The 20442-nt window shown below is 40.5% G+C and overlaps 1 protein-coding gene across 18 annotated transcripts in view; it reads right to left on the bottom strand.

The window, feature by feature from the left end:
• The window catches only part of ABI2 (abl interactor 2), a 71737-nt gene extending 52022 nt beyond the window's left edge, over positions 1–19715 (bottom strand). For all 18 annotated transcript variants that reach the window (XM_037398774.1, XM_037398777.1, XM_037398780.1 and 15 more), the window contains exon 1: positions 19541–19715. In XM_037398774.1, coding sequence (XP_037254671.1) covers positions 19541–19657 — 117 coding nt within the window. In that variant the 5' untranslated portion in view covers positions 19658–19715. The remainder of the gene's footprint in view (positions 1–19540) is intronic.
• Between the last annotated feature and the right edge of the window lie 727 nt (positions 19716–20442).

Raw genomic sequence — 20442 nt, 5'->3', positions numbered from 1 at the left:
AACAACTGATAGCTGTGGACAAGCACAGCTTCTCTGACATCTAATAACTTCCACCCCTGTTTTCACACTGCCAGCATCATTGCAACAGATTTCTCATCTGTTTCCCTTAGCCATCACCTGGATCAAACTTTGTATTTATTTCCATACACTCACAAGCCGACCAGTTTTCACATGCAAATGCCCTGCTCTCACCAGAACTGGCTTATTCTTTGAAAGTAGAGCCAAAGTCACGTTTATGCAAAAAAACCCAGGGCATGCTGCATTCATATAAACCTACCAGACAAGGTTAAAATAAAGTTTGTTCAACACATAAATAATAGTTTAAAATGACAGATCACGAGATACTGGTCAGCATGATAGCATCTAAATGTGTTTACATCTAAAACGCAGTTAACGTAGTAGAGTTATTCATCACTGCTTTACAGCATCAGCTGTAGCTCTTGCTTGAGAAGCAAGCAGCAGTGAGAAAAACCTATTCCCCATGTGCATTTAAGACTCGCTGCTCACTCCGTTAATCAATGCAGGCTTCACCTTACTCTGTTAGCTCTTCTGCAATAACACAGCTGAGAAGTGGATCATTTTCCAGTTCATATAACAACGTAATTATTATTAGAGTTCCAAATACAAGGCCACTTTGGGCTTTAATACCAGTACAAAATCAACATATTTGTGGCCATTAAGAGACTAAGCCAACACAAATGCACTGAATGAAGAACCTCAGAAACAGCAAAGATCTGCAGGCTTAACGCTACTAACTCATGTATCTGCTGTTCTACAATTCTTCACTCACCAAGGATGCTTCAGTGTCCAGAAGTTTTCACAGAGAGTACAAGTAAAACCCATTGATTAATTCAGTTCAACTCAAATTTGGTTTCACAGCTACTTGATAAAAATAGAACAAGACACTGTAGCATTTGCAAAAGTTACTTTTCAGATGCAAAGTGGCCTTCAAAGTTGGAACAAACTACAATCATATAGTAATTATAGTCTCCTGCACAAAAAAAGTTCTTTGCACTGATTGTTTTCTCCTTAGTAATACCAGATGAACAGATTGTGTATCTCTATCTCTCTCGAAATCTGATTAAATCTACCATTTGTAAGAAAGATCTACTTCAGCTTCCCAAAACATTATCTAGTCACAAGGGGTTATGTAACATTTGTTATTTCCCAACTTTGCCAGTTCCGCCATTCCACTATAAACTCTCAATTCAATTCATTACATAGCAATGACTGAGGCCAAAGAATTTAGAATCACAGAGTTATCTGTGGCAGACGAAGTAGGTTCTCCTTCCATGTGCCCACTGCCAGACATTACAATCTCACAGCAAGAAAAGCTAAGTAGGACGTGTAGCCACTTCACCCACCACGACAGTTTACAGCCTAGTATACTGATGTGATCAGTCTGATGGCAGGGCAGCTTGTAATTGCCAGAGTGTAGCTGCAGCGTATGAAGGGAAGGTATACACCCTGTTCAGCCAATAGCTCCCAAAGGAGTCAGGCAAACGTGGAGATGACACCCACATCAGTTATCACAGCTACATCAAGCTGTCATTGAGCTGTACTGCAGAGTCCCATTTCACTAGGCACTGTAAAAAGCAGTCGGGTAGCCCAAGGAACACAAGCTGCTGGAAAGCATTTGCTGTCTGTCTACAATAAATACAATCCCATTATGCTCAGAACTCTTCCCACATTGCCAAGCCAACTAACATAATCTTGCAATCGCCATTCATTGTCTCTACTTCCTCACATTAGCATGGCCTAAAATGTTATCATTCTAGAAGTTATTATATTTTAAAATAGCTACTTTTGATAACTATGACTAAAAAAAGCTTTAAGAGAATTAAAGACATAGCTACCACGTTAACAGGAGCACACTATTTCAAAGACAGTAGATAGAGGAGAGGGCTTAAACTAACTGGCGGCAGGTATTTGCATAATCACTCTTTCATTTCTAGGAAATAACTACACTTGGATTACACAAATCCCTTCACAGTGATCAGTTAACTCTAAATTTGAAATTATTGTTCCTTGGCACTTTTTAAAGCTGCTGCCAATTCAGACATACTGAAAGAAACAAACAATCTTCAGATACATGCCCACAATCTGAGAAGAAAAAAAGTAATCTTTTATTTCATATTAAAAAATTAGAGATCAAAATAAGAAGCCTTCACACAACACTCCTAACACACAACACTCCTCCAGGAGGCAAAAGAACTATTGGCAGCATACTTGAATGCCAAAACCTAGAGATTTATGCTCAAATTAGTAGAGCCTGGGACAACTGCAGCAGCAGCTGATCAGCTCTAAAGCACAGACCTAAAACACCAAGAAGCTTCCCTGCATTTCTTCAAGAAAGGTTCCCCAGTCTCTCCCACCTTCTCTTTTTTGCTTTTAAACAAATAGGACAGCCTTGCTTGCCTATTGTAGAACCACCTAAAGGTCAATGTCTCCAGCTCCTCCAAAGCTACATCATCCCACATGGCAGAATTCTATCACCAAAATGCACATTTGCACCCTGTTACATGACCAAACACAAATATGTTCATCTGACTCTGAAAAATCACAACAAGCCACACAGCATACAGGTCTTTTTCTTTGCCCTCGTTGGAACAGCTTGCCAGAAAGAGCAGAAGCAAGCAGATGACAGGTCAACTTGTTCTTGACCTCCATTTTCAGCCTGCTGAACGTTGACCTCTGCTATACTACCCATAACTGAACAAAGGATGAAGACTAACTAAAACTAACATGATCAACTAAAAGAAGTGAAAGAAAGTAAAGTTCACTCTGAAAACTGCTAAGCAGAACCAAATGCCTTCTTATTCAGTAGATTCGTTCCCTATGTGCCCCAAGAGCTGTATCTGCTCACTTTTCTGGCAAAGAAGGTTTTTACAACCTTTTGCTCCTGTTACCATAGCACTGGACAAAACACAATATTGGCAGAGGGAGAATGGGATTCTAGCCTCTTATGCAGACATCGTTAGCCAAACTCTAGATCTCTGTTTTGCACTCCCCAAGTAACTAGTGAACGTTTTTGAAATATAAAAGTCATGCCCTTAAATGGGGAGTCCCAGCATAATTCCCAAGGTTAGACTGCTAGAAGTAAAGGTTTTTCAGAAGTTTATCAATTTTGTTCATGTTTTTGACAGAGTTGTCAGCACATAAAAACCCAGAAGGTTTCAGGAGGCTTTCCATTTTAACTAGACTCAAACTTTACTATGCTGTTACAATTTAAGAATCTCAGAAAATAAGGGAAAAAACCCTTTTCTGAAGGCACTGTAAAGTAGTTATTCTCTTTTCCCGTTTAACCAGCTGTTTTGGTCCATTTACTTCAAAATTAGAAGTGAACCTTCTGTCAATTGCTATGTAGCTCAAGAACAGCAAGCAAAGTCACTATATTCAACCTGCAGCATGTAACTAAACACCACAGCATCAAGTTTTCTGTAATTATTTCCAGTGAGATCTGTATTTTACACACACATTTTCCTAAGCATGACCTACTTTCACACTAATTGCAGTGCTCCTTGCCCAGAAAGGGACTGTTCCATCCAAGCAGTAACACAATTTTTTTAAAGCAATATAAAAACATTTTACATGCATAAAAGTATGTGCACTTAATCTCCCAAATTAACTACATTGCAACTGTAATGCAGTCACCTTCACACAATTTAAATACTACTCCTTTCTGCAAATTAGCCAAACACTTATTTTAAGAATTAACAAGTATCACACTGAGGTATAAAAAACAATACGTTTGATAAAACAAATTCAACTTGGGCAAAGTTTTTTTCCACATACAATAATTCTTACATTCCCCAGACTGAAAAACACTGTAATTGTGTTGCAGGTCACAGAGCCATTTCAGAATTTCTTTCTAGCAATATGGAGAGTTTTCCTCCTGCTAAAGAAAAGCCAGAACTTGAAACACATAATCTACCAGCAATAAGGGATTTCTTGCTTTAGCTACAAAGGACCATGATTTAGAACATCAAGTCAGGATGAGCCTGAAAAGACTAAATGTCTGAAAAATCCTTCAGAACAATACCAAGGATTTTATAGAGTGAATGTTTAAAGACTGCTGTCTTGAAGGGAAGCATTGGTATTACCTGACAGCCAAAATAATGGAACTGGACACCTCAGCAGAACCTCTGTAAATTCTGTGTGGTTGTTTTTACTTATTCATCCAAAGTAGATTATGTACCAAATATCTTCTTTGAATCAAAAACATAGGAGGTTAATAAACTTAAGTGAACATGATTAACCTCATGAGAATGACAGCAATACCAAACAAAAGTTTCTGTTTCTAAAGTTTAAGTTCCTTTGTTCTAACATTTGAACGTCAGTTGAACACAGCACTTAACTCATGTGAATGCCACACAAAATGACATGCTAAGACTCTTAAAAAAAAAACAAAACAGTTTCAACAATATCCCAGCCAACACCCAGAAGCAAATCTCTGTGCAGGACCTTGTAGAGGCAACAGCCAAGGACATAGTTCTATCAGCATGCCTTCCAAAGAATCAAACAATCAATTATTTGGGATCCAACACAAGATAGAGCTCCGTAAACTTGAAAGCAATTATAAAATGAAAGATAAGCAGCGCATACAATGGCACAGTAAGTTCTGCCAAGTCTGTCCCCAAAAAGTTAGTTACCACAAAAGTTAAAAGGGTGCTTCAGAAAAGGACAGGCCTCTCAAAGTAGCATAGAGCATCTGCAATGCCCAAAAATTAACTGCTACCCATCTGCACATGTATTAATGACATTCCAGAACTCAGCTTCCACTAAAAAACGTTTTCTTAACCACAAAAGCACTTGCAGGGACTCTTTTAATATTATTTTCCCCAAACAGGCACATATTATTTCTTTTTGCTGTTTGTCTGATGTGAGACAGATTTCCACCAAGCCCTTTTAGATTTGTTCAGATACTGATTTCTGCATGTACTGGTGGTGTTCTGCTCAAGACCTGTATAAATATCCCTTAGTCACACATAAATCAACGAGGACACAGTATTTTAAAGCCATGGAACACCATTTTTTTTTTCTCCAATCGATATTTATAGAGCGGTAAAAATTCATACTGGACAGACAAGACACCAATCTGTCACAGACATCTTGGCAGAAGCTATAAATGTGCTGCTATTTCCCCCCTAACAACAGCCACATCCATAGTCCATAAAACTTAAACTCAGAACTTTCATAAAGTAAATCAATCCATTATTGTCTTCACCTAACAAAATTCTGACTAATAAACTCTTTCAGATAAAATAGTATTAGTCTTAAAATTAAATTTTGGCACACAATCTTCAAAGTCATATATGGTTGTCTCAAACAGGGAAACCACTTCCTTCGTGCTATACAATCTAAACTATATCATGAATATTTCAGTAAAAGAGTAACTTTAATCTTGCAGTCAAGAATTATTATGCTGTTTGCCATATAGGCCAAACTTCATCAGGCCCAACTACAGCAGGAACACCAGACAGTTTTACACATTCTGGTAACTCTCACAACGGCAAGAGCTCTCAGCCATTAAATACATCACTAAGGACGCAAGTATTACATGCGGTCTTGAAGCCAGCTTACTCAAACTGCACTAACAGTGTGCCTGCAACTTACAGGCGTATCTATAAGCGCTATATTGAAATGTAGTGACTACTCACATCATTATGCTTAGTGTAACCGTGTTACACAAATGAAAGATTATAGGATAAAAATATAAAGTGACACTGCAAACTTGTGAAAGAACACAAGATTCCTCTCACAGCAGTTTTGTGCTGCATTACAAGATATGAATATCTTGTAACATGAAGATATGAAACCTTTGTGTTTACATTCACCATAATTATGACACTCTCATAATTATGAGTCTCAAACTGTGCTTATTCACCCAATTTCAACAACATTCTTTTTCTGACAATTCTGAGCTCTTAGCTGTCACAAGAATAGAAACATTAGAGTAATGCAACAAAATAAGAACATTTCAAATGATGAATGAATTTTCTATGTTACAGAAGGTTCTCTTGCCTCACATTCTTTTTTTTTAATGTGAATTAATTTGTTCTCAAGTTGCCTAACAGATTTTTACAACTGTATATTCAGCAAGTTCTACTACCATCAGAAAAAAAAGGTCTTTTCTCTATACCCTAATGATTTGAAATGCTGCACAAATGACCTTTTCATTTGACAAGACATGTTTAAGTTATGTCACCTCCCTACCTATCTAGCTATGGTGATAAATAAAACTATCCTGGAAAGAAGACTTTCACAATATGAATGACAGAGAGGCTTTAAGACAGAGAGGCACAGAGAAAGCAGGAATTTTCAAGCTGCTTTTTACATAAGCCATTCTCTCCTCCATTATGCAGAATGCCCTGCCAACTGCATAAGCTCTAATCCTCCACCTTCCCAGACACAGGAATTAGCTCTCTAGATGATACTAGGTGAGACACACCATCGTCCAGTCATCTTACTCGACAGTTTGTCCCTATAACACAGGAAATACACCGTTTCCTCCGCTACATTTGCAGAAGAAACATGTGCAAACAATTCTTTAAGGACTGTGTTCAAACACAGCCTTAAGTGCATATGAAATCCAGACCAAAAGGTAGTTGAAAAAAAGTTCCTTCCACTCAGTTTGTAAACAAAAGCAGTATTTACCCTGATTTGTAAAGCATAAGACCTAGAGATGAAAAGTAATCACATAAAAGCTGTGTTACTTAAAACCAAAAGAATTAGGCAGAAGCAGCTGACTGCTCCAGTTCTGATTTGGTTTGCGCAGAGGCATGTAGTGAAAAGAATGACATATATTTGTTTAACCCACAAAAAAAAAAAAAAAAAAAAGCAGTTTGACAAACTAACACAATACATATAAACTGGAAAAAAACCTGATTACTACTAGTATTTCAATCTCTACAGCTCAACATGGCCATCTCCAACAGCAACTAAACAATGTCACTTTCAGAATTTTGGCCTTTCAGAGCTGCCCTGAGAGTTTCATTGAATACACAATTTACCATGGAGTAATACCAAGAGGCCTGAAAACTAAGGTCAAATCAGTCCAAAAAATATCACGACTATCATTTCTCTCCCTAAAAAAAAAAATTGTTTAAAAATGCATTTTTGGTCCCCTTTATTAGAAGGGGAATTTAAGTTGTACCCAAGTCGTAACTCTGCAGAACCCTCAAACCAAACTTCAGATCTAATATGCTACAAATGTTTACAACAGGCTTATAACAGTGAAAATTTTTGTTTTCAAGGATCTCTGCATTTGGTATGTATTATTATAGACTTATGTACAAATGAGAAAAACAAAAATTATGACTTTTATCCCTCCTTGCTCCAGTCATCAAAACTGGATTCACCCTATCCTATTTGTATTACATGTAAGAACATTTACCAAAATAAATGTAAAAACAGCATATGTATTTTTAAAAATCTAAAGTTTCAGTTTTAAGCAGATCACAACATGGTAATGATTTACAATAGCTCTATTATCTCGTCACATCAAGTGGTTATAGAAGTGTCCTCAATTTGGAGACTGTTTAAACTATTATCACCACCAGACAACTGTAACAGAGAACTTTTTATCTTCTATTACCCAAACTGATTGACTTATACAGATGAACACATAGTCAGAAAGAATCTTCTCTTTCTTTTAGGAAAGGGCTGCTCTTACGACAGTGCACTGAGAACCTGACAAAGGCTGCAAAAACTACATCCTCACTAGTTTAGGCTCACTACACACTACTCTCTCACCCAGAGCTTGCTCCTTGAGGCTTCTGCATGCTCCATCATTCTGAGCCTCACCCCACGGGCATCAGATCCCCAAGGTCAAGAAAACAAACAGGCCTAAATCTTTGAAGATAATTTCTGAGATCACACCAGCTGAATAAAGTGAGAAAACTGAGAAGTTCTCTAGTTATTAGCCATGGGCAAAAAACCAATTAATTTCACTAGCACCATTTCAGCACTCACATATATATTTCCACAAATGAAATTTATCTAATCTTACTTAACAAACATGAGCAACTGGACACATTAGTTCCCTTTCCTTAGAAGGCCAAACCAACACAGTTTGTACAGTAAGATTTCAAAGGATACAGGATACAAAAAATATAACATTAAATAGAAGCAATATCCCAAATATTCCAGTGAAATGGATTACAGTGGACAATACAAACCTCTTCATCCATCACAGGCAAATTCAGAATACATGCAAGGCAAAAACATACAAAAATGATAAAACTGCTTATATTCTCATTAATTATTTAAAATGTCTAGCCTCTCAGAAGAACATTAAATCCCAAGCCTTACCTCATAGCAATAATTCCACAGATTATGTTAAATAGCATTACCTATCAAATTATATTTAGTATCCCTGTACTTTACCCAAGAAAACTGGAAAGCCAGTGTACATAGCTCATACTCTTCACAACATTACTAGCATATTCTTATAATTTATTATTCTTTTGTCAAAAGTAACAGCCCCTTTTCAAGGTTCTGCTCATACGGGCATTATTCAATTTTTCTGACATCTGTCATCCACCTCAGCCTCCTACTTTGCTGTCAGCAGCGTGGGGATAAGAGCCTGGCTTTTGTTTTTACTATTACTCCTTCTCGATATATTTATAAATAGTGAAAATTACTGTAAACCTTCCATAATGGCATGGTATCTTTAGAATTCTATTATATAAGAGGGGTTTTTCTCCTTTTAGCTAAATACTTTGTGCTTGTCCCCCCACACACACCTGCCAGGCAAACAAATAATTGTATGTTAACTGAATCAAGACAGCCATTTAATTTGGAATATTTAATATATTTTCACTCCCCACAAGTTGCAGCAGACATGTTTCTTACCCATTAAAATACTAGGGAGACAACAAACTTCTGCAATCTGCAGCAAGCATTCTGCCTTCTGTATAAAGCTACAAACAAGCTCCACTTCTCATGCCAACTTACAAACTTGCCACCTAGTTAAAAAATTACAGGGAAATACAAACTTTGCAATATCCAACACCTCTCAAACTTACAGTTTAAAAGGACACACTTCAAAATAATTTTCAGATTTTTTGCTGTAGATTCAGTAAACATACTTTTTAATTATAATTAAAGCAAATCAAGACAAATTAGCGTGCTTTGAATTCTTACTACTCACTAATAAACAGCTTTATATATTTTGTTTGTGAAACAGACTAAAATTTTCTCTTTGAAAAGAGAACAGACTCAAAAATATTATTTCATCTCTGTTTATATATCCCTCTCTGCTAAGAATAGACTTTGACTGTTCTATGAGACAGACTACACACAAAGATAAGCACTAATTCTGCTTTCAAGTCACACATTACCTAAAGGTTATCTGTCATGACCCTTCCATGCTTAACAAGTGTCAGCAGCCCTTGCTGCACAGTTTTCCCTGGGCAGGGGCAGAAACAACACCTGACATTTTCACTACAAACCTTCAGGCCCAAAGAGCAGCACCACTGCTGCACAAAGCTTGAGATAACCAAGTTTGATGTCTGATACCTTGAAGAATTAGTCTCTTAGCTTAAAACACGTCAAACTATCAACACACTATCCTCAGCAGAGATGGTCCCACTCCTTCCCTACTCCATTACCCTCCTCCTCCCTCGCTTCACACTCCCACCACCACTGGGCAAAGCAACAATGCTTTTCTTGTTCTAGTTAGTTTTCTGTTGGTTTAGCTAACTGAATGGGCTCACAAATGATCAGATAAGGATGAGACCCAGGACAAGGGCACAGTCAGAACTAGAAGCAGAAAGATGTTAGATCAGCTCAGAAATATTGCCCCTGAACAGCAGCAAAGCCTAGTATCTGCAGCTTTAGACAGGCACTGCCTTAATTTCAGCCACCTTACATTCCAAAGGTTTCTAGGCGGGTAACAGGAAGCATTTACGCACTTAGCAATTTTAAATGCAAGTTTTCAAATCTACAAAACACACATTTTCAGGATGATCCAGCAGGCAGCCCATTCAGCCCCAACATTTCAACACTGGACAAGCCTGTTAGGGGGCAGGCCTTCATAACCTCAGTCTGAATGTCTCTTAGCATTTCTCCACCCAGCACAAAATTTAGAGCCACTGCCAGTCACCCAGCTGGTAATGCACTGGACAAAGAGAAAATTGCTACCTGCCCTCCACTGCTGGAAAGACTGGGACAGTCTTTTGAAACCCTCAGTCCATCAGTGAAACTTCACATTTAACACCAGCAAGCAAGTAAATAGGTTTTTTAAACCTTCCTCTCAATAAGCCACCCAAAAGGACAAATTACTAATTTTTGTTCTACCTAGCTACGATACAAAAATTCAAATTTAAACCACTTCTTTCATCTTCCTTAAACCCAGTGAACTTATTTAACAGTAAAAAACAAAACCTCAGACATTCTTGAAAGGTTTACCCTAATACTTTACCAAAAAGATTCACCAAAAAATAACAGAATTTCATATCTAACAATGTTTATCAACCTCCTATTAATTTTCCCATAAAACATCAAAAAATCAGGATGATCACCTTGTTTTATCATTTATTTTCAACAGAATTCATAATACGAGTCATACAAAAATAAAAGAACAGTAGTTCACAATATAGGAAAGAGTTCATCTGAAGCTCATCTATTTGTTCGTTTAAATGTCAATTTGAAAATTGAAAAGAACTAAAATCATGTTGATAATGACGGCATGCAGGTTGAAATAAGCATCTTCAAACAAAAGCATCTCAGGCTTCCCCAAAATCTGTTAATAATATCATTTGAAATCGCATTTTAATAGCCACTATCTAATCTTCTGAGAGCATAGATTTAAAAACCTGATATGACCTATAGTATAAATCAAATTTGACAAAACAGCAGCCAGCTCAAAAATAGATATTAGACCCCAAAGTTATTCCCAAGGACTTTGACAGAGTTCATATATATTAAAGCTGTAAATTCATAACAAAGTTACAAATACCCTAGTAAAACATTCATATTTATCTAGAAAAGTTTTTAACTTTAAGAAAAAATACTAAATTTATTAGTTCAGCTCAAAACTAGATTCAGCTCTGTGTATGACCAACACATACAGGCTACCAAAACCCCAAACCAAGTAATTTTTGTTCCTCATTCTGCAATTCACTGAGCATAAAACAACTTCACTGTGGTAACACTAAGCCAATAATAATGAAACAAGCACTTACATTTCAAACTGAAAGACCATTAAGAATAGATATTACAATGACATCTACTGGGAAATAAGCTATAGGAAAAGTGAATAGCTTGTGTATAGAGTCCATAGTTCAGAGCACATCACTATAAATTAGACGGAGCAACTTGATCGTTGCACCGGGGAACCAGAAAATTAAGATTTCTCACTGAAATAGGCACAACTCATTTGCAAGAACGTACCAGTTCATTCAGTTCCAGAAAAACTTGCCAACCTAACCTGTGAGAACCCTGAAAAGAGGAAATGCACCTAAATTCAGTGGGCTGTGATTACGTTTGATCTGCTGACATGCAATTTTGCTTCATAGAGTAGCCCAACAAGTAAAGTTCCAGCTATAGGTATTCAACAAAATTTACAGAGCATAGGTTACTAAGCAAGAGTGCACAATTAAGTGTGGAGACATAGTATTTGAAAAATCCAAGAAAAAAGGGCCAGCAGACTCTAGGGCAGAGACTCTACTGGAAATTTGCTGCAAAAAACGGCACTTAAATCAATGCTTTGTTCAATAAAACATTCTGCTGAACACAACAGGGTAAGGTTTCATTTGCTTATAGCACTGACTGGCTCTTGTCTTACATGGTGCACCACGGCGGTACACCACTTCCTGCCTTAAAACCTACAGCACTAAGCCACAAAGATTAATGACTGCAAACGTAAGTAAAACATGAGCAACAGACAATAAATTGTAGAGAGCTTATTAACTGTAGGATGCAGAAGCTTGCTACTCTGAATTACAATTCTGGATCAATATTATTCAATAACCACAATCTGAAAATAAACTACAGAAGGGAACAACTAGAATGCCACTTGTAACTAACATTCAGGGTTACAACACCTACTTTATATTAGCAACCTGCATATTTACAAATTTTACTTTCACACCTATACATAAAGCATTACCACCAGCAGCTCTCATTACCACTAATAGAATGGCTCGTGCTATTTCCACATTCGCTCAATAGAGACTCAATCCTACTCTTCCTGAACTCCAGGTTGAACTTGTGACACTATTAAATGTATTAAATTAGCTTTCCTGGCAAAACACAGCACAGTTAATGGAAGGGAAAAGTAAATTGGTTGAATGATAAATACTTCACCAACTTTGCCAGCTACATTGACTTACTTAAAAGGAAACAGACAAGATGGTCCTATACCTAGATTATTTTCACTAAACTTACCAACCTAACAAGCAGCTCACTGTAAACCTTGAATAGAGAGATGTGCAATAACAATTTGTGCAACCTTTTAATATAGTTACAACTCCAATGAGCATGTATTGTGACTAAACTACTGTCATGGAATTTTATTTCAGAAGACACAAACAATGTACTTGAAGCACTTTTTTTTTCCTAATTTTGTCATAAATATTGAAAACATTTGGTGTTACTTCAGAAGATTTTTCTTTTTTTATATCCCAATAATGCAAGAGAGGCTATCTAACTCTCTGCTTCCAGCAACAGTATTCGGCCAACCTTCCTTTAAATCAGGGGTCCTCAAACTATGGCCCACAGGCCGGATACAGCCCCCCAGGGTCCTCAATCCGGCCCCCGGTATTTACAGAACCGCCCCGCCCCGCCCCCCCCCCCCCCCCGGCCTCGGGGGGTTGGGGGGGGAAACCAAGCAGCCGCAGATGACTGCCTGCCACTTCATCTGCGCACCGGCCCCCTGTTTAAAAAGTTTGAATACCCCTGCTTTAAATTATCAGGTCCTTAAATCTTAGGCACTTGGAGATACAGTAAGTAAAAGGGAAGAAGGAAAAGAAAAAATAAAGAATCCAAAAAAGATCACTCATATTATTGGTGCTGCTATAAGGGAACCAGTAGAGTCCACCATTCAGATACTTATACTTTCTGCCTTAAAGGGAACATGGGAGAAAAAAGGATTGTGAAACTGGTTGCAGGCTGATCGTGAGGCAGCATCAGAGGTAAGACACTGAAGAAAGTAATAAGACTTTCACTTAGCCAGCTGCCTCAAATCAGCAGAAAGCATCACTTTTCGAATGTGCATCACTTTTTATGGCTGCATAGTCTTCTTAATTGCTAAGCTTAGTTTCCCCTTAATTGTTGGGATTTAGCGATAAGGACAAACACGAGTGAAGGTTAATGCAAATGGAGTGTACTGAAGAAATACCCCTCGAGCATACATACTGTGTTTATGTGGCAGGGTTTTGGTAGGGAGGTGGCTGCAGGGGTGTCCCCTGTGAGAAGAGGTCAGACAGAGCCAGTTTTAAGCCAGCTCCAAAACAGACCCAGCACTGCACAAAGCTGAGCCAGTCAGCAATGCCAGTGGTGCCTCTGTGATAACGTACTTAAGAAAGGGTAAAAAATACTATAAAGCAGTTGTGAGAGAGAAGCGAGAAAACTGTGAGAGAAACAACCCTGCAGACACCAAGGTCAGAGGAGGAGGAAGGGAAGGAGGCACAGGGCAGAGATGCCCACAGAGAAGCCCATGGTGAGGCAGGCGGTCCACCTGCAGCCCATGGAGGACGACCATGGTGGAGCAGACACCCACCTGCACCCCACGGAGGACCCCATGCTGCAGCAGGTGGATATGCTCTGAAAGAAGCTGCTGCAGCGCATGGAGAGCCCACATCGGAGCAGGCTCCAGGCAAGAGCTGCAGCCTAGGGACAGAGGTCCATGCAGGAGCAGGTTTTCCAGCAAGAACTGCAGCCTGTGGAAGACCCACGCTGGACCAATCTGCTCCTGCGTGACTGTACCCCATTAGGAAGGACCCACACTGCAGCAGTTCTTGAAGAACTGTAGCTTGTGGGAAGGACCCGTGTTGGAGCACTTCGTGAAGGACTGTATCCCAAGGGAATGACCCACACTAAAGCAGGGGAAGCATGTGAGGAGGCATGAGCAGCAGAGACAAAGCGTTACTAACTGATCACAACCCCAGAACTGATCACAACCCCAGTTCCCCCTCCCCATGTGCTGCTCAGGAGGAGGAGGTAGAAAAGTTGGGAATGAAGGAGTGAAGTTGAGCCTGGGAAGAAGGGAGGGGTGGGAGGAAGGTGGTTTTAGTTTTGGTTTTGCTTCTCACTATCCTACTCTATTTCTAATTGGCAATAAATGAAATCAGTATTCCCAAAGTCAAGTCTGTTTTGACCACAGTGGTAACTGGTGAACATCTCCCTGTCCTCATCTCAACCCACAAGCTTCTTTTTTTTTCCTTACTTTCTCACGTTACCCTGCTGAGGATAGAGTGAGAGAGCAGCATGGTGGGCAGCTGGCAGACAGTCAAGGTTAACTCACCACAGCATAATACTTCAATTTTTAAATCTCACATGGTTTTTAAGAAGTCCTACCATAGCCTAGTGGGCCAGATACACCTATGTATTCATTTGTTGCACTCAGGAGTAAGATACTACAGCATATCTTCCATATATCCATTAATGCTGTTTTAATAGTTTCCTAGTATTTATAAATGGTTTCAGCTTGTCAGCATCTTCCTGAAGTTCTGGAATGAGACAGAAGGGCTGAGAACAACTTTCCTCTGATATTCACATTTCTGATGGTTAAATAAGTTTTACAAACCTAACTCAGCTGCCTTTGTTCAGGTGATACACATATTCATCAAGAGAATAGAGCTCTTTCTTGAACTTGGTTATAAAACATAATACCTGCAATACCCTATGCACTTACACAAGTTATATACTGGTACTGGTCATTACAGGCAACTCCACAGGAATTTCACATTACATTACTAAAGCTGTAACCACTAAGTTACCACATGTAAAGGACAAACATTTATGTAATTTACAACTAGTATGCTAAGAGATGCGTTATTCTCTTGTTAAACCTACCTGAAGATGCTTCCAAATGTACACCTACTTTGTTTTGCTTAAAAAGTCTAAGTAAAATTAACAGATGCATGGAAAACACGTATGAAACTCACCAGTCTATGGGCTGTAGTAAAATCACTGAGAAACACATAGTTTTCACCTTCATTTAAATAAAACTATCTGCAGGAGTTGAAAGCAGGTACTTTTAATAACCACAAGGGTGGAATATAAAGAACAGGAATAAAAATCCCCTTCCCATCCTTCCCCTCACAAACACCAGTAGGCTGTTTCTGTATATAAAACACAACACAGTCATGGCAACCTGAAGACTGCAAAGAGAGGAAAATCAGAAGCTCACTCTTCCTTTTCAGTCTCTACTGACAAGTAAAGCATAATAATCTTGAAAAAGTAAGAAATATAAAGCCTTTTAGAAGAATCTGGACAATTCAGCACACAGAAATCCCACGTCTTCTGAAAGCTAAGCAGGGCACAGAGGCTTGGCTTTTCACTCAATTCTGCATGCTAACTTTGGCGGTGGGACTAGCCCCAGCCCAAATCTGTTCCTGCTACACACTTACTGGCTGAAACGCCTGCACCTGGTAATTTTTTCAGACTCTTTCAACAAAAAGTTAACAGACATGAGCATTCAGTTATTCTAGAAAGCTCCATGCACTGCACAAAATGAAAAGCTCATTTTTTAAAAGAGCAATGATCATGAGAAACAAACACAAGATTATTCCAGAATAGGCTTATGCAGGACAAGCTCAAAGAAACCGGACAGGACAAGATAATGTTGGAATTTATGTTAGTATACCAGTAACAAGATGTGCGAATTGCACAATTGCTTGATCTTGTTACTTGCACCATCATAAGTAGAAATTTTCTTTAGTATACTCCTGAACAAAAATAATACGGAAATATGAAAATCTGGTAAACACAGCACATTGTCCAGTATAACTATGCTCTGCTTTTTATGAAATACAAAGATAAATCAATGCAGACTTCAAATGTATTTTTTATAATATCAAGCATATCAGACAATCAAATTTTATAGAATTACCCTGTTCACAGTTTAGACTGAACTTTCTAACAGAGGACACTGCCCTAGTACACAAAGCATTGAACAGACAGTAATTTAACCTGTGGTTGACACTGTGTCAGATACCACAAAAACATCCTCCTAAATAAAAATGCCCATCTACCCCTTCTCTTCAAGAAGTATAAAATAGAAGCAACTGTATGATTTTTCCAAGTTATTAGAAGAATAAGGCCTTTTTGGCAAGAAAAGTTATTTGATTTCTGTAGCAACACAAGCAGATTAAAGTAAGCAATTTATGCATTTATGCTTAAAACTGGATTATTATTTAAAGTAGAATCATAATCACAGAAAAGTTATGAAACTGCTGCAGTATGCAAGTTGAAATCATACTTGAAATTTTTCTTCCATCTATTTATTTTTTTATTTAAGAGAGCAGTATCTCTCGAAAAATAGATCGCCTTACTAGGTAACTCATTGGCTAGAGGGAGACCAATTTACCCAGTGGGAAAATTTATAAAGAACAACTGGTGACAAAAAATGATTTTTTTTAAATTACCCAAACAGCAGCCTTTCTTCTTTGCTGCAGGTCCATTTATTACATATTTTCTGTATTTCCTATTATGTTCCGCAAAATTTTAAGCTGATGTACTCTGATACGCTATTGTATCACAGCCTCAAGGGAAGGATAACAATTTATGTAACATTCCCTGTTGCTAAAGTAATTGAGCTAAGCATCAATCATAATTCGAATAAACACTGCCGAAATTTTAAAGAATGGATTTTTTATTTCACAATCAGAAGTCAAATGAGTTACAATTGCCACAGCTCTTACTACTGTGAACTAGCAATTTCCACATGTAAGAGATTACATTTGATTATTTTTAAGTTGCTATGATGTTGCCAACAGGGGGAAAGAAAAAACACATTCACCTTAGCACTAAACTTCAAATTCTCTGTTAAACTGGCCTGTGCCTATGCTATCGTTTGCAACAATTTTTGTACTTCAGAATAAAAACTCAAAGCACCAACTGCCACAAAAAGCGAGTGGCTTATCTACTGACAAATACAGGGCAATGTAATGCATTCCCCCATCACCACACTGCCTATCATCCTGCAGATCAAGCTCAGATCTCAGTCACATTCTAAGCCTCCTCTAGGAAATCTCAAGAATACCCACAGCAAAACCTTATGTCCACCAATGAAACACTAAAGGATGACAGCAGAATTAGGCCACCTACACTACATGACTTTCTGGACAATTACTCTTCCACATGCTTCCAAGCAATCACAAGCCATCTTTGCCACAAAATCCAAGGCTACTATTTTGAACATAATTTAGACTTAATTGGAGATAACAGAACTAGAATAATAATTATTAGAAACAAAATCACCAATATCCACCTAAGCAACACATATCCATACACCTATTCCCAGTCTTGCAGACAATTAAATATTAGCTTTGCATACAGATCCTGTGCAGGAATATATGTAGCTCTGGCAACATGAAGGTGGGGCAGGTTCACTGGCAGATTCATTACTGGGACACTCACATCACTAAACCCAGAATACCCTTACACTGGACCTCTTCTCTACAATAATCTCACTCTACCGCCTGTCAGCCAATTCCAAAGGCCAGAGCCTGACTGATGGCCTCCATTCCCCACTTGTTTAAAATTTAAGTATGTTCACACTGTGACCCATACTGCACCTCAGAGTGAACACTCACAACACAATTTCATTCCTTCATTCTCACCTCCCCCTTAAAGCTCTCTGTTGTCACAATGCTTGGATAAATTGCCAACAGTTGGGGGGCACTGCTGTGTGGTGGACAGAATCCATCAGGCTGACCAAGAGTGTCTCATTCTTTTCCTTCACTCACCATCTGTCTGTATCCATCTCCCATTATCTCAGGTTGTCCTTAAGGACTGTACGCTGTCTGAGGCAATAAGCATCTTTTTTCATTCTCTGTTTGTACAAAGCAGCATGGAGTCCTCCTCTGTAGCTTTTATTAAAACAATAAAAGCAGAGCTGTTCCATACAGATTTTATAAATTTGGGTTTATACAAAGAATACAAAAAAAGGTCAGAGAAAGAACAACAAAAATAACCGAACTACATCCACTTCTTCCTATCCGGTTGTGCCTTCCAAGACTCCTCTCCCCTATTCCAGAAAAATCAGTTTCCCAGTTTTCAAAAAAACATAAATTTAAAAACATGTACCTCAGGTTGTGACTGAAGGAAAATATTTCAACATATTTCCCTTAAAGAACTAAAATCACACTAATTCAACGTAGAAAAAGTTATTACATAATAAAATACATCTATATTTCACTGTAACAGACATGTTTTGTAAATGACCCAAAATACGCAGTCTTCTCTCTAAAGGACAGCTGGTCGTTCAACAATTCAAAAGAAACAGTCAGAGCTTTTTTACAGTGACATTTTAAGTATTCTCTGTCATTCCCTCCCATTTTCACTGACAGAATGATCTCGCCATAGATCTCATTCCTCCTTGCCCTCTGCAAACACAGAAGCACTCTCTGCTTAGGCGACTGAAAGCAAAAACAAAACTGGGACCCTCTGTACTTCTCTCAACACTGACAGCGCAAACGCATGTCCCCCTGCTTTCCTTCCTACACACTCAGACCCTTCTTAGCTGGTCGATTTTTTGTTTGTTTTGAGGAAAACTCTTTCATTTGGCCCTACAATCCCTATTAAAGTAAACTGACAATATTTTGCTTCCTTTCCTAGCAAAGAGATAAAGAAAGGAAAAAAACCGAAGTCCTAACACCAGCCTAGCTTCAGAGCGGTCACCCCAAAGATCACACGCTGCGGTAGCAACTTGAGCTTGATTTTTCTCCCCAGTTCCCTACCACCTCTACTACACCATGCCTTCAGCCTACACCTACCGCTTGGCAGCTGCCCTTCCTGTGAAATACCGCAACCCATGCCTGGGAATGGAAACATAAACTGCCAGGCACATCCCAATTAAAAAATATGCCATTGCGCTCCAAATTAACAAGCGCAAATACCGTATTTACAAGAGCCTGGTACCTCCTCGGTTTACCGTATCGCCTCAGTGCCGCCAGCAAAGGAGAGCAGAAGGTAGGAAAGGGACGAAAGGGAAGCGATAACGACACAACCGAAATAAATATTCAGCACGCTCGCAAAGTGGAAGGGATTTAATTTAGAAATCAATTACACGTTTAAACGCCTCGTCACGCCGGGGCAGCTCACGCCTGAGGTGAACCAGGCGCTCCCTCCTCCCCCGCCCGCAGCAGCGGGTGCCACCCGCCCGTCACCCTCCCACCGCCACAGGGACGGGGGTGGCGCGACCCCGCTCCCCTCACCCGCTCGCCCGCCTCGGGCAGCCCCACAGCCACGGGCGGCGGAGGACGCGACCCGCCGCCGGGGCCGCCTCAGCGCCGCCTCAGCCGGGGCCGGCGACCGTTAGGCGGGAACAGCGGCCGCTCGGCTGCGCGCCCCGCCCCGCCCGCCGCACCTGGATGTAGTTGGTCTCGCAGTACTCGGCCACCCGCTCCAGGTTCGTGTAGCTGTCGAACAGGGCCCGGCGCCCCCCCGGGATCTCCTCCTCCAGCAGCATCTGCAGCTCCGCCATCTTCACATCCTCTCACCCCGTCCGTCCGTCCGTCCGTCCGTCCGTCCCTCCCCGCGCCCCCCTCCGCCCCCGGCCCCCTCCGCGCGCGCGCCCGCACCGCCCTCCCCCCCCAGTCACACACACCCCCACACACACCCCCCGGCGCTACCGGCCGCCCGGGCCCGGCCTCGCGCCGCGCGCAGGGAGCGCGCCAGACCCCCACCGCGGCGGGGGCGGGGCGCGGCCGGGCGACAGCTCCTGCGCATGCGCCCGCGCGCCCCCCACCCTCCCCTGCGCGCCCACTTCCGGCCCGGCGGAGCGCGGCCGGCAGAGCGGGGTCGGCGCCGGGGCCCCGCCAGCATGCCGCGGGGAAAGCCGCTGGAACGAGCGACACCTGCGTGTTCTGTCGGGTTCCTAACGGCCGCTTGCAGGTGGGGGCCCGGCCCCGCGGCTTCTCCCCGGCACCAGCCGCCGCGCCACAGCGTTAGGTCGAAGGACCGACAGCAAACAATAACAGCCGTTTGCACGTGGGGAAGCCTTGGCTGCTTTGTCACCATTTTGCGTTGCTGCACTCTGGCAGCGTGCTAGCAGCGCTGCACCTACGGTGCAGGTGTAACACCGCGGCTGTGGCCACCTCTGGGCGCTTTGGCCAGGGGCCCAGCACAGAGCTGCTCGGCTCCTCGGAGGGCACGGGACAGACAAAATGTCTCTTGTGCAGATTCTGCTTGAAAAGCTGCTATGGTACAGGGGTGAGAGGAAGAGTTAAGTTCTCAGCTGCCAAGTAGTCGGCTTTTCAACTTGGACAG

Source organism: Falco rusticolus, chromosome 8 (assembly GCF_015220075.1).
Source record: "Falco rusticolus isolate bFalRus1 chromosome 8, bFalRus1.pri, whole genome shotgun sequence".
NCBI lineage: Eukaryota > Metazoa > Chordata > Aves > Falconiformes > Falconidae > Falco > Falco rusticolus.
Note: the sequence above shows the minus strand (reverse complement) of the source record. Positions and strands in the feature narration are given on the sequence as shown.